This window comes from Belonocnema kinseyi, chromosome 4 (assembly GCF_010883055.1).
Source record: "Belonocnema kinseyi isolate 2016_QV_RU_SX_M_011 chromosome 4, B_treatae_v1, whole genome shotgun sequence".
NCBI classification, from domain to species: Eukaryota; Metazoa; Arthropoda; class Insecta; order Hymenoptera; family Cynipidae; genus Belonocnema; species Belonocnema kinseyi.
In genome coordinates, this window is record NC_046660.1 from 36351378 (window position 1) to 36366179 (window position 14802).

Sequence of the window (14802 nt, forward strand, 5' to 3'; positions counted from 1 at the left end):
TTTAAAATTATTAAAATCTTCTCAAATTTGTTGAAATCATTAAAAATCTTTCAATTGCTTTAAAATCTTTGAAATTTTGTGTACTGTACCCTTGTTGGAATATTTGAAATTCTTGAAATGTCTTGAAATCCTGAAGAATTCTTTAAAATAATTGAGAAATCTTTTGAAAATTTGTCAAACATTTTTAAATCGTTTAAAATCTTTGAAATATTTTGAAATCCTTGAAATCTGGTGTACTGCACCCTTATTGAAATGTTTGAAACTTTTCTGAAATCTTTTGACATCTCCAAAACAATTTTGAAGTTATTTAAAATCTTTTAAAATCTTTAAAATCCTTGTACAATGTTCTAGATCATAGCGAAATGTGTTGAAATCTTTGTGAATGCGTTGGAATTATTTAAATTATTACAAATATTAGTGAAATCTTTTGATATATCCTAAAAAAATGTTAAATTGTTTAAAATTTTTGAAATCTTAGAAATGTGGTTTAATATACCCTTTTAAAAATATTTAAACTCTTTTGTAAGTTTTAAAATGTTTGTGAAATGTTACAAATCTTTGGGGAATTTTTGTGAAAACTTTTTAATCTAGTGTACACGCCTTTTTTGAATGTTTGAAATCTCTGTGAAATATTTTGGAATGTTTATAAAATCGTTCTTGAATCTTTGTTTGGAAAATCTTTTGTTTTCGTTGAAGTCATTGAATTGTTTGAAATATTTTGAAATCTTCTAAAATGTTTTAAAACCTCTTAAAATCGTTTCAAATTTTTGAAATCTTTGAAATCTGGTGTACTGTACCCTTTTTCAAATCTTGGAAATCCTTTAAATCTTTAAAGTTTTAGAATGTTTGTGAAATTGCTGTGAAATCTCTATTGAAATCAGGCGTGCGCGCCTTTTTTAAATCGTTAACGTCCGTGAAAACTTTATTAAATGTTAAAGAGAATAAAAATATTTTTCAATCTTTGAAATATTTTTTAACCTTTTGAAATCTGTTGTACACTCAAAAATCGCGTGGTCAACCCCTCTAAAAATCCGTTGTATGACCATGGCTTATTCTAATTCTGAAACTGAATTAACATCGAAATTTTATAATTTTTATAATAATTTTTATAATTCCGGAGTTGAACACCTCGACAAAAAGTGCCTTGAAATATCTTTATTTATTCTGTAATAAACAGCAAGATTTTGCCTAAACAAGATGTTTCTTTTATAATAGGCTAAAAGATTTTAATTACTCTTCGTATTTCGATAAAATTACTGTTTTAAAAGAAAGAAGAAAAAAAAAGAATAATTAAAATTTGTGAAAAAATCAAGGAGATATCCAGGTTTTCAAGGTTCAAAAAAAATTCAAGGAGAGTTCAAGGTTTTCAAGGTCACTAGACTCCCTGATCTTAATATATAAAAAATGCCTTACTAGTAAGATTAGACTAAAAGATTTAAATTACTTTTCGCATTTCAATGAAATAACTGTTTTAAAAGAAAAAGTAATACAAGGTTCTCGTGAAAAATGCAAGGAGCTTTCCAGGTTATCAAGGTTTAAACAAAATTTAAGGAGAATTCCAGGTTTTCAAGATCCTTGAACCCCCAGTAAAAAAGTAACGCAATTGCCAACAAAAAAAAGTGTAAAACAAAAATGGTGAGTTCGAGGCCCGAACTTTGCTAAATAGTATCTAAACACCTACTTGGATTCTTTTTCGTAATCCTGACAAACGTCAATGATCTGTAAAATATTGTGATTAGCTGCAAGCTGCAGCGAGCCAACATTAATTTGAGCGTAGTCCTTCAGAAAGTCCTCCGCCAAATTTTTAACCTCTTTCGGCCATGTTGCGGACCACATTAAAGTCTGCCTATCAGGTCTAATTTGTTCAATTATCTTCCGAATTTGGGGTTCGAATCCCATGTCCAACATTCGGTCGGCCTCGTCCAACACAAGATACGTGCATCGCTTTAAATTTGTTTTGCCCGATTCGAGTAAATCTAAGAGTCTGCCCGGAGTGGCGATTACTATTTCCACGCCGCCATCCAGATCTCGGATTTGGACATTCTTTGGAGCGCCGCCGTATAAACAAGTATTTCTAATGCCAGACGAGTGTCCAAAGTCATCTGCAACTTGCTGAATTTGTTGGGCCAATTCGCGCGTTGGCGCTAAAACTAGAGCGACGGGGCCATCTTTGCGTGAGAGCTTGGGCTGGCTGTTTATGTGAACGATGGCAGGTAGTACGTAGGACAATGTTTTTCCTGATCCTGTCGACGCAATTCCCACCATGTCCCGGCCACTTAAAGCAATTGGCCAACCTTGGGCCTGAATCGAGGTAGGTTCCTTGAAACCCTGTCGTCTGAAAAAAAGAAAATCGATCAAGTTAATCGTTAAAATTTATTCTTCTTTGAATGAGCCAGAAGCAGTTAAACTAAATATGAATGTTTAGATTTTAAATTCGGTAAATAAAAAATACCCTTTTTAATACACATTAGTAATAAAAGTTTAAGAGTTTATTTGTAAAATAAAGTAAAAGAGTAAGTTATTCAGTTTGAAGAGAAAGAATTCAATATTTTTATTATCTGAATTTTACGAACTAAATATATAATAATAAACAGCTTTTTTAATACACATTGTTAATACAAGTTTAGAGTTTATTTGTAAAATAAAGTAAAAGAGTAAGTTATTCAGTGTGAAGATAAAAAAATTCAGTAATTTTATTACCTGAATATTTTTACTGCCTGAATTTTACGCACATAACATTATTGTCTACTGAAAAAATTCCAAATTTATTCTTTCAATGAACCAGAAGCAGCCGAACTAAATATGAATGTTTAGACTTCGAATTTAATAAATAAAAATAGCCTTTTTAATACACATTAGTAATAAAAGTTTTGAGTTTATTTGTCAAATAAAGTAAAAGTAATTTATTCAGTTTGAAGAGAAAGAATTCAATATTTTTATTACCTGAATATTTTTATTATCTGAATTTTACGAACTAAACTAAACTAAATATGAATGTTTAGATTTTAAATTTAATAAATAAAAAATAGCTTTTTTAATACACATTAGTAATAAAAGTTTAAGAGTTTATTTGTAAAATAAAGTAAAAGCGTAAGTTATTCACTTTGAAGAGAAAAAATTAAATATTTTTATTATCTGAATTTTACGCACATAACATTATTGTCTACTGAAAAAATCAAAGTATGTGTTTTGATAACCTTCATAATTTTTTTTTACCAAATAGTAGTATTTTCAATCAATAAAGATCAATTTTGGTCCAAAAATGAAACAGTTTACTTTTCAACTCAAAATGAAATAGTTCAATTTTCAAAAAAAATTATGACTTTTCAAAGAAGAAGATTAAATTTCTACTAGAAAGACAAATGTTCAACATAATGAATACATTTTTAACCAAATATTTAAAATTCGAATTAAAAAAGGTACATTTTCTAATAAAAGAAAACGCATTTTTTAACAAAATTGGTTAATTAAGAAAATGTAACCAAAAATAGAATAATTTAATGTTCAGATAAAAAATATAATTTTTAACAATATAGTTCAATTTGCACGAAAAAGTTTCAATTAAAAAAGAAACAATTTTTAACCAAAAATGAAATAGTTAAATTTTCTCTTAAAAGTTTAACATACAACAAAAAATCGATTTTTTCAATAGAATAGTTGAATTTTTAACCAGAGAGATAAATTTTAAACTAAAGTAATTTATCTTCAATCAAAAAATTACTTTTCAACAAGGCAGTAAAGCTTTTAATAAAAAAGATGAATTTTCAATGAACAATTTAATATATTACATATATATTATAATATATAATATACATATTACAATTTTTTTTCAATTTTTATCGAATGAAAATAATTTTACAAACAAAAAATTAAACAAAAATAAAATAGTTCTATTTTCAGCCAAAAAAATAATTTTGAACCAAAGAAAGAAGGTTTAAACAAAACAAGAAGATTCATTTTCTACCTAAGAGTAGAAATTTTCAACTGGAAAATTAATTTAAAAAAAAATATATATTTAATAAAGCAACTAAAATTTTTTAAAGTACCTATTTAAATTTTTAACCAAAGAAATTAATTTTTAAGTAAAATAAATAAATTTATTATAAACAAGAACAATTTTCTAAAAAATGGGTCAATTTTCAAACACATAGTTAAATTTTCCACTAATAAGATCAATTTTCGAAAAAAGAATGAAAAAAACTAGTTAAATTTGTAACCAAAAAAGGTTTTTTTTTCGATCAAAAACATCAATTGTTGAGGGTCAAGATTAATTTTCAACAAAGAGACGAATTTTCAATAAAATACATTAATTTTCATATAAATAGCTGATTTTTAAACTAAAAGAGGCCAATTTTTAACAAAAAATGGACAAGTTAAATTTTCAGTCAATCAATTTCTAATAGAAAAAAAAAAAAAATGATTTTCCCAAGATCGTTTATTTTATTCCAAAGTGATGAATCTTCAATAAACGTTTCATTCAACCAAAAAGGACGACTTTTCAACGAATCATGTAATTTTTAAAATAAAAAGATCAGTTTTTGACTAAAAATAAAACAAAAAAGACCAATTTTCAACCAAATAGTTAAATTTTCAACCAAAGAGAAGAAACTTTAAATGACAAAATTTTAATGAAAAAAAGTCGAATTCAACAAAAATAAATACGATTTTTCTCCAAAACACTTGGTTTTTTTATCAGAACAAATTTTTATTTTTTATTTTTCGCTTTCAAAATATAAAAATTTGGATGAAATGTACTTTGAAACGTTCTTTCATGAATTCCCTGTTCCAAGTAAGAATTTATTCCATTTAGAATATTTTCTATCATAATTAAGAAATTTCGTAACTGGCTTTTTCTAAACTTTGGCAGAGGTAATTTTTAAACTCTGACGAATTTTTATTAAAACAAAATTAATGATAATTTGTAAATTAAAAAAAATAGTAACTCCCTTTTTTGAAAAATTTGGAAGCGAGAATTTTCATATTTTAATGAATTTTTATTCAAGACAGGAATTTTTTAAAATTCTCTTTCAAATCAGAGTAAAATCCTGTAAACAAAATTCCCTATTCCAAGTCAAATTATAATTCTTTACGGAAACTCTCTGTTCTAAAGTGAATCTTAAATAGAAACTATAATTCTTCTAGAGAATTTCCTGTCCTAAATAAAAAAAAATTATATTTATTTACGGGAATTCTCTGTCCCAAAATAAAAATTATAATTCTTCACGAAGATTTTCTGCCTCGAACTCAAAACTATATTTCTTTACGGAAATTCTTTGTTAAAAGTCAGAATTATATTTTTATATTTTATAATCATATTTCTTATATTATTAATAAATATATTCATTTACAATATTTTCTATTATAGTTCAGGAAAATGGTGAATCCCATTTTCTAAAATATGAAAGAAAAAATGTCAAACTCTGACAAATTTTTATTAAAAAACAAAGAACCTTTAAATTCAAATAAATTCTAATTTGGAACAAGGAAATTTCAAAATTTGACGAATTCTAACTTGGAACAGGGATTGTTTTTGTAAATTCCATTTTTTTATAATTAAAACTTATTTTCCAAAATCCTCAGTTCCATCTTCAAAATTACGCGTTTCAAGGCCAAATTATAATTTTTTACGAAATTCTCTATTCTGAAGTTTGAATTAAAATTCTTTATAGAAATTACTTTTTATATTTCATTTTTGCCTCCCCGTGAAAAAATAATTCTTTTAGAAAATTTCCTGTTTCAAGTCAGAATTATTTTTACTTACAAAATTGGCTATTATCGTTTAGAAGAATTTTTTTTTAGAAGAAATCCTTTTTCCAAAATTCGGAAGAGGGAATCTACCAATTTTGACGAATTCTGACTTGGAATTCTAAATTAAAAATTATAATTACTAACAAAATTTCCTGTTCTAAAGGGAACCTAAAATTATAATTCTTTATGGAAATAACCAGTTCTATTTCAGGACTTTAATTCTCTGTAGAAATTTCCTGCCCCGAAACGAAATTATAATTTTTTACAGAAATGTCCTATTCCAATTGATAAATTTATATTTCTTAAAAAAAAATTCACTCTCCCAAACTCAAAATTATGATTCTTTACTGAAATTCCCTGTACCAACTCAGAATTATAAATTTTTTCAAAATACCCCGTCTTAAAGTCGAAATTATGATTTTTTTCAACTGAAATCCAGTATCCCAACTAAGAATTGTAATTCTTATAAAAAAATCACTGTTCCAACTCAGAACTACATTCTTACTGTACGTAATTTTTAGCTTCCATAATTTTTTTGTTAGTTATTGCTAGTAGAATTAGAATTTTATTCTCGTTGATCATTAATATTCAAATAAAATTTTAACCTTGTAATAGTTTTAACATTAAATGTTTTATAATATATTATAAAAGATGGCTTTTTAATCAAATTCATAAATTTTCAATCTAAAAAGATAAATTCCCAACAAAAAGTCATAGTTTATATTTCAATAAAAAAAAAAAAAAAACGTATTTTCAAAAAATAAAGATATCTCACTCAAGAAATAAATCAAATTTTATCTTAATTTTATATATAAAAATGGAATTTGAATTCAAAATTTTTTTTACCAAAAAAAGAAGAAATTTCAACTAAAAAAAAACAATCTTAAGAAGTGGAAAAGTTACATTTTCAGTTAAAAATTAATTTTAAATAAAAAAAGGTTTTTCCACTAAACAGTTAATTTTTTTAACTAAGATATAAGCTTTCAATGGAAAAAATAAACTTTAAAAAATGTATTTTAACTTTTGCCCAAGTAGGTTGAATTTTTAATGAAAAATATTAATTTTCAACAAAATAGTTAAACATTCAAAGAAAGAGATGAATTTTCGGTTCAAAAAATTTCAGTTGACTTTTCAGGATCAAAATATGAATTTTTAAACTAAAAATAAGTCTATAAAAAAAATTGAATCTTCAATACAAAAAACAACAAATTTTTCAACCAAAAAGGATGACTTTTTAATAAAATAGTTGAATTATCTACAAAATAGTTACATTTTTATCCGAAAAAAATGAAATTTGTACTAAAACAGATGCATTTTTAATAAAAAGCGACACATTAAAAAAAAAGTTGAATTTGTTCAGAAAGGATTTCAGTTCTAAGAAATATTTAAATTTTCAACAAAACAGTTGCAATAAAAAATTTATTTTTTCAATAAAAAAATAAAATAAAACTAGTTGAATTTCCATCCACAAAAGGGTTCAGTTCTCTTTTCAACATCAAAATGTTAAATAAAAAAAAAAAAAAAAGTAAATTTTCTACGAAATAGTTAAATTTTCAACAAAAAACTCGAATTTTCAAGCCAAGCAGTTGCCTGTTTGTCCAAGAAAAACGAAAATTCTACTAAAACAGGTGAATATTTAAATATAAAATATAAATTTTCAAAAAAAAGAGTTGAATTTTCATCCAAAAGATTTGAAATGACTTTTCAGCACAAAAATGTGTATTAATTACAATTTATAAATTTTATAAAAACTTCAAGATGGCAGCTTGAAACTCTGGTAAATTTGTATTGAAAAAAAGTTAATTAAAACAAATTCTAATTTCGAACAAGGAATTTTAAAACCCTATTGAATTCTGACGTGAGATGAGGATTGTTTTTGGAAATACTTTTTTTTCTAAACTTTGGAAGAGATAATCTTTAAACTCTGGAAAATTTTTATTAAAAAAAAAAAAAAAAAAAAAAATGATTCCTGTTTATTTTTCAACACCACAATATAAATTTTAAACGAAAAGTGAATTTTCTAATAGTTAAATTTTCAACAAAACAGTTGCAATAAATACAATTTTTTTATTTTTGCAATAAAAAATAAAAATAGTTGAATTTCCATCCACAAAAGAGTTCAGTTCTCTTTTCAACATCAAAATGTTAAATTTAAAAAAAAAGTAAATTTTCTACGAAATAGTTAAATTTTCAACAAAACAATCGAATTTTCAAGCCAAGCAGTTGCCTGTTTGTTCAAGAAAAACGAAAATTCTACTAAAACAGGTGAATTTTTAAATATAAAATATAAATTTTCAAAAAAAAGAGTTGAATTTTCATCCAAAAGATTTGAAATGACTTTTCAGCACAAAAATGTGTATTAATTACAATTTATAAATTTTATAAAAACTTCAAGATGGCAGCTTGAAACTCTGGTAAATTTGTATTGAAAAAAAGTTAATTAAAACAAATTCTAATTTCGAACAAGGAATTTTAAAACTCTATTGAATTCTGACGTGAGATGAGGATTGTTTTTGGAAATACTTTTTTTTCTAAACTTTGGAAGAGATAATCTTTAAACTCTGGAAAATTTTTCTTAAAAAAAAAAAAAAAAAAAAAAATTATTCCTGTTTATTTTTCAACACCACAATATAAATTTTAAACGAAAAGTGAATTTTCTAATAGTTAAATTTTCAACAAAACAGTTGCAATAAATACAATTTTTTTATTTTTGCAATAAAGAATAAAAATAGTTGAATTTCCATCCACAAAAGAGTTCAGTTCTCTTTTCAACATCAAAATGTTAAATTAAAAAAAAAAAGTAAATTTTCTACAAAATAGTTAAATATTCAACAAAAAACTCGAATTTTCAAGCCAAGCAGTTGCCTGTTTGTCCAAGAAAAACGAAAATTCTAGTAAAACAGGTGAATATTTAAATATAAAATAGAAATTTTCAAAAAAATAGTTGAATTTTCATTCAAAAAGATTTCAACTGACTTTTCAATAAAAAATACGAAATAAAAAAAAGTAAAATAAAAAAGAAGTTGCACTTTAATCCAAGAATCATCGTGTTCAACGTACTTGATTTCTTTCATAACGTAATCTGGAAAACCTGCTTCCTCGAAAGAAAAGAGAGGATTTGGTATATTTCGTCCTCTCAATGTAATTTCTTTATTGCTCCTATATTGTTCGACATCCCGGGGATCTCTGTTTTGTACCACATCACTTGGCACATAGAAGTCTTTTTTAAAAGGTTCAAGACGACTCAGATCCCATCGAGGTTTTTTCAAATTTGCTCCTGGCTGATTTCGTCCGCCACGACTGTTTCCTCCGCGATCACGGACGCCGCCGCCTCCTCCTCCACCGCCTCCCCAGTTTCTTCTGTCACGCGGTGATCGGCTCCTAGATCGAGTGCGCGATCGACGCCTCCTTTCTCTTTCTCTACTACGACTAAAATCAATGTTAATATGAATCATCTGCAAATCATTAAATATCAGTTCTACATCTCTGTCATCAGACACTACATTATTATCATTTTAAAGTATTTGTCCTGCCAAAAATCAGGTTTTCAGGGGAAAAAAAAGTTTTCTAGGATTTTAAGAATTGAAATGATATTATCAGCCGCGTCTTATTAATAAAAAAAATTCATTTTTATGAAAAAAGTGTCAAGTCTTTGAAATCCTTGACATTTTTCAAATCTTTGTAAAATATTTTACAAAAATTAAATGTTCTAAGAAAATAGTTGAGATTTCAAACAAAAAAGAGAAATGGTCAATCAAAAAGGATGACTTTTGAACAAAATTGTTAAATTTTTAACTAAACAGTTGCATTTTCATCCAGGAAAGATGCAATTTTTTTATGAAAGAAGTTTCAAGTCTTTGAAACCCTTGACATTTTTAAAATCTTTGTAAAATCTGGAACTTTCTATAAAATCTTTTTAATTTTTTGTAAAACCTTTAAAATCCTTGAATTCTTTATGAAATTTTTTAAAACACTAATGAAATCTTTAAAATAAAACTAACTAAATAGATGAGAACTAAATAGACTAACCAAAATAGATGAATTTTTAAATAAAAGACCAAATTTAAATAACAAAAATGGTGGAATTTCCATCCAAACAAGGTTTCAGTTGACTTTTTAGTACAAAAATATAAATTTTTATCAAAAATTAAATGTCCTACGAAAATAGTTGAGATTTCAAACAAAAAAGAGATATTGTCAATGAAAAAGGATGACTTTTGAAAAAAATTGTTGAATCTTCAATCAAACAGTTTCATTTTTATCCAAGAAAGATGCAATTTTTACTCAAATAAACGAATTTTTAAATTAAAGACAAATTTTCATAAAATATTAAAATTTTCATCCAAATGATTTTAGTGGACTTTTTATTACCAAAATATAAATTTTCAAATAAAAAAGAGGAATTCTCAATCAAAAAGGATGAATTTTGAACAAAGAGATGCAGTTTTTGTATGAAAAAAGTTTCAAGTCTTTGAAATCCTTGACATTTTAAAAATCTTTGAAAGCCTTGAATTCCTTATGAAATTTTTGGAGACATTTATGAAACCTTTAAAATTAAACTAACTGAATAGATGAGAACTAAATAGACTAACAAAAATAGACGAATTTTTAAAGAAAAGACCAAATTTCAACAACAAAAATTGTGGAATTTTCATCCAAAAGAGGTTTCAGTTGACTTTTTAGCACCAAAATATAAATTGTTATTAAGAATTAAATGTTTTACGCAAATAGTTTAAAATTTAAAAAAAAGGAGAAATTGTCAATCTAAAAGGATGATTTTTGAACAAAATTTGTAAATTTTCAAACAAACAGATGGATTTTTATCCAAGAAAGGTGCAATTTCTACTTAATTAAACGATTTTTCAAATTAAAGATAAATTTTCATAAAATAGTCCAATTTTCATTCAAATGATTTCAGTTGACTTTTTATTACCAATATATAAATTTTAATCAAAAAGTGAATTTTTAACGAAAGTAGTTTTTCAAATGAAAAAAAAAAAACAAAAAAAGAATTCTCAACCAAAAAGGATGAATTTTGAACAAAGAGATGCAATTTTTTGTATGAAAACAGTTTCAAGTCGTTGGCATCCTTGACATTTTTAAAATCTTTGTGAAATCTTTTAAATCCTTGAATTCTGAATGAAATTTGTTGAAACATTTATGAAGTATTTCTTTAATCTTCGTTTGTGAAAACTTTTGTGTTCGTTTCAAATAATTGAAATTTTTTGAAATCTTCTCAAACTTCTTGAGACGTTTTGAAATTGTTTAAAAACTTTGAAATATTCTGAAATATTTTATACCTTCTAAAAATTTGTAAAATCTTTAAATCATTTTAAATCCTTATGAATTTTTTGGAGTACTTGTGAAATCTTTCCTACTTATTTGAAATCACTTCTTTTGAAACCTCTAAGAAATTTTGATTAATTAATTGTGAAATATTTTTAGTTCATTTGAAATATTTGTGAAATATTCTAAAAAAAATTTGAAATCATTGCAAATCTTTAAAATGATCTGAAATCTTATTTACTCCTTTTTTAAAATCTTTAAAATCCTTGAAATCTTCTGGAAACTTTAAAATCCTTGTGAAATATTTTGCGTGCATTTAAGATTATTAAAATCTTTGTGAAATCTTTTAAAAATTTGGTAAAATATTTCAAATCTGTGTGAAATATATGTGAAATCTTTTGTGTTCGTTTAAAATCATTTAAATCTTTTCATTTTTTAACATCACAATATGAATTTTAAAGAACAAGTAAATTTTCTAAGAAAGAGTTGAATTTTCAACCAAAATGGATGACTTTTCACTAAATTTTTTTTATTTACAACCAATCAGCTGCGTTTTTATCCAAGAAAAGTGTAATTTCTATTAAAACCGAAGAATTTTAAAATTAGAACACAAATTAAAAAATAAAAATAAATAATTTTCATACAAAAACGATTTCAGTTGACTTTAACACCAAAATATGAATTTTAATCAAAAACCCAAATTTTCTACCCAAATAGTTGAATTTTCAACCGAAAAGACGAATTAACAACCAAAAAGGGCAATTTTTTCATCACAATTATTGAATATTTAACCAAGCAGTTGCATTTTTAATTTTTATCCAAGAAAGAAGCAATTTTCATCGAAAAAAGATTTCATTTGACTTTTCAGTACCAAAATATAAATTTTAATCAAAAATTACATTTTTTACGAAAATAGTGTAGTTTAAAAAAAAAGGAAATTATTCGAAATATTCTCAAATATTTTCTTAAAATAAAGTTTTCAAAATAAGAAATTAATTTGAACTTTTCCTGGAATTTTAAGAAAAAAACTTTAATGTCGTAAAATCTTTAATTTTTTTAAAAAAAGCTTTGAATTTTTTAAAAATTGTTCGAAATCTTTTCAAATTATTTTTAAATTTTTTCAATACATCGGAAAAGCTTTTGAAATATTTCCTAACATTCTGACATCTTTTTTTTATCATAAAGCTTAAAATTAATATTTAAAAATAAAACAGAAATGATAAAAAATTTTCCCAAAAATCATATTGTCGGTACCGGTAATTTAATTATTTCTCAATATAGAAAAAGATTTACAATTGAAGGTTTCTCTTATACTAATAAAATTTTTAAATAATCGTAAATAAATCTGATCAAATAAAATTCCGTATTTGGAAATGTTGACTCACTAAATTCATGAGGAAAATTCTTATCTTTATTAATAGATAAATACATGTAATCTCATTTATGATGGTCAAGGTATTATCAATAGTATCCTTTTTGAAACATTTGATCGAAAAGTTAAGAACAGAATTGTTACCTCTATTATTAAAGAATTATTTACAGTTCAAATTTTCCCTGTAAGAAATGATACTTGGACAGATGTTTTTGTTGAAGATCTTTGTTTCATTGAATATTATTATTAAAATATTTATTAAATATATTACTTAGATAATATAAATGACATTTCAGACAAAGAAGATTTTAATTTCAAATAAGAAAGAGTTGAATATATGCCAAGATAATTTTTTAATAAAGTAGCTGAATCTCCAAACAAACAAAAATTAATTTTTGCCAGTTGCATTTTTAATAAAAAAAAGTTGTTTCAATAAGAGACGAATTTTCTACGAAACAGGTGAATTAAAAAATTTTTAAACACAAATGATGAATCTTTATTAATAAAATATTCAATTTTTAATAAAGTAGTTGAATTCTTGACCAAAAAAAGATTAATTTTCAATCATTTGCATTTCTAACTGGAAGACATTAGAAAAAATATAGCGAAAGAAACAAAGATTTTCCCAAAATATAAATTTCGAATGAATATTTGTTTTTTAGGTTTATTTGTTTTTAAGGCTATACAAATATAATTTTTAAGATTTAAGAGGAAATTTAACAAAATTTGGAAGATTTCAGATATGTCGAAAAAGTATATTTTTCTTGATTTGCAGAATTTTGCAAAGTTTTAGGAAAAATTCAATTTTTAAAGATTTTTAGGACATTTAAAAATTAATATCTTTTAAACCGACTCGAATTAATCAAAAAATTTCAAATTTTTTGAAGCAATTTTAAATATTCTTTAAAAATTAATTTTTCAATATAAAAAGACTAAAAATATTCACAGTATTCTTAAGAAAGTTTTTTTTTTTGAAGCTTTTTAAACTTCCAGATTCTGTTTAATATTCTTTAAAAACTATTAAAATATTTTTTTTAAATTAAGTTTTTAAACTAAAAAAATCAGTTTAAATAATCTCAATTATTTCAATTTTTTTTAAAATATAAAATCAGTTTATATTTTACCAAAAAACTTAAGACTTTTTTTTCTGTTAAAACATTTTAAAATGCTTCTTTTTCAGAAATCTTAAAAAATCTACACATTACATTTTTTATACAGTTTGGTGTGAAAATGGAACTCAATTTTGTTTCTTTTGTTTTTAACATAGCGTAAATTTTGCACTATTTGTGATTATAAAGAAAAATCTTGAGACGCATATGAAGAAAAAACAAATTTTGAAAAAAATCTCGGTATATTCGTGGTGATAAAATAAGACTTTGACAGGACAATGGAATTTTGAAAGTGACATCAGAATATCGAAAGGTAACCTGATTTCTATAGAACAACAATTGTATTGGAAAATAAGGTATCAAGAATTTATAATATATTTCAATAAAATGTTCCGAAACACTTCAGGAAGGCATTTTCGATAATGCAGATTCAGCAAAGACAAATAATTAAAACTTATGCGAAACCATTTCAGGTTATGTGGTGCGTTTTCCGAATTATCACTATAGATAAGCTGCAAGCAACAAAAGTGTTGATGCCATTATCAACATATTAACAAGTGAAATTAGAATGAGCCGACAATACTTAAATGTCACAGAGATTTAATAACAATTTTAATAACTTAATTCTCTCAGAATATTGAGTTGTTTGGTGGCGATTTTTTGTTTGAAAAAGCAAAGCTTATTACTTCTGTTTTCAATTGACTATAATATTAGTAATTTAAATTGTCGTGAAAAGAATCCATTCAACGATGGAATATGTTTGCTGCGGGTAGTGCACAGCCACTCCGTACATTGATTTTCTCAGATCCGTGAAATTGAGATAGTTGAAAATTCCAATAACTTACCTTCTGAATCGCCCCATCGTGTAATTCCGTAGGAGGTACTTTTATATGTATTATGTGACACTAATTTCAATTTTTATTACAAATTTTGCACTCAGAAAACCCCCTAAAATGTTCCCACCAAATGACGCAAAAGGAAAGGACTCCTTCAACTCGCCATTTTGCAGCAGCGGAGTAGCGGACAAGCCCAGAATGCGCTGTTCAGTCTCGGCCTCTTGAACAACACTGTCGGTAAAACAGAAACTTCCGTAGTTGGTAATGTAGATTGCTGGACCTTTTATTATTAAATTATTAACATTTTTTTATAAATTGTAAACAGTGGTGTAGTCCTAACAGAAAAATTGGAATGGCGGTACTTTCCATTAACAACGTTAAGAGTTTCTGGGGGGGGGGGGCTAAAAGCTAAGATTAGAAAAAGATTGGGGGGGGGGAGTTATAAGTGGAA

The 14802-nt window shown here is 25.0% G+C and overlaps 1 protein-coding gene across 1 annotated transcript in view; it reads right to left on the minus strand.

The window, feature by feature from the left end:
* The window catches only part of LOC117170834, a 65907-nt gene extending 51357 nt beyond the window's left edge, over window positions 1-14550 (minus strand). The window contains exons 1-3 of the mRNA XM_033357877.1: window positions 14361-14550; window positions 8809-9177; window positions 1682-2335 (exon numbers count right to left, since the gene is read on the minus strand). Coding sequence (XP_033213768.1) covers window positions 1682-2335; window positions 8809-9177; window positions 14361-14377 — 1040 coding nt within the window. The 5' untranslated portion in view covers window positions 14378-14550. The remainder of the gene's footprint in view (window positions 1-1681; window positions 2336-8808; window positions 9178-14360) is intronic.
* Between the last annotated feature and the right edge of the window lie 252 nt (window positions 14551-14802).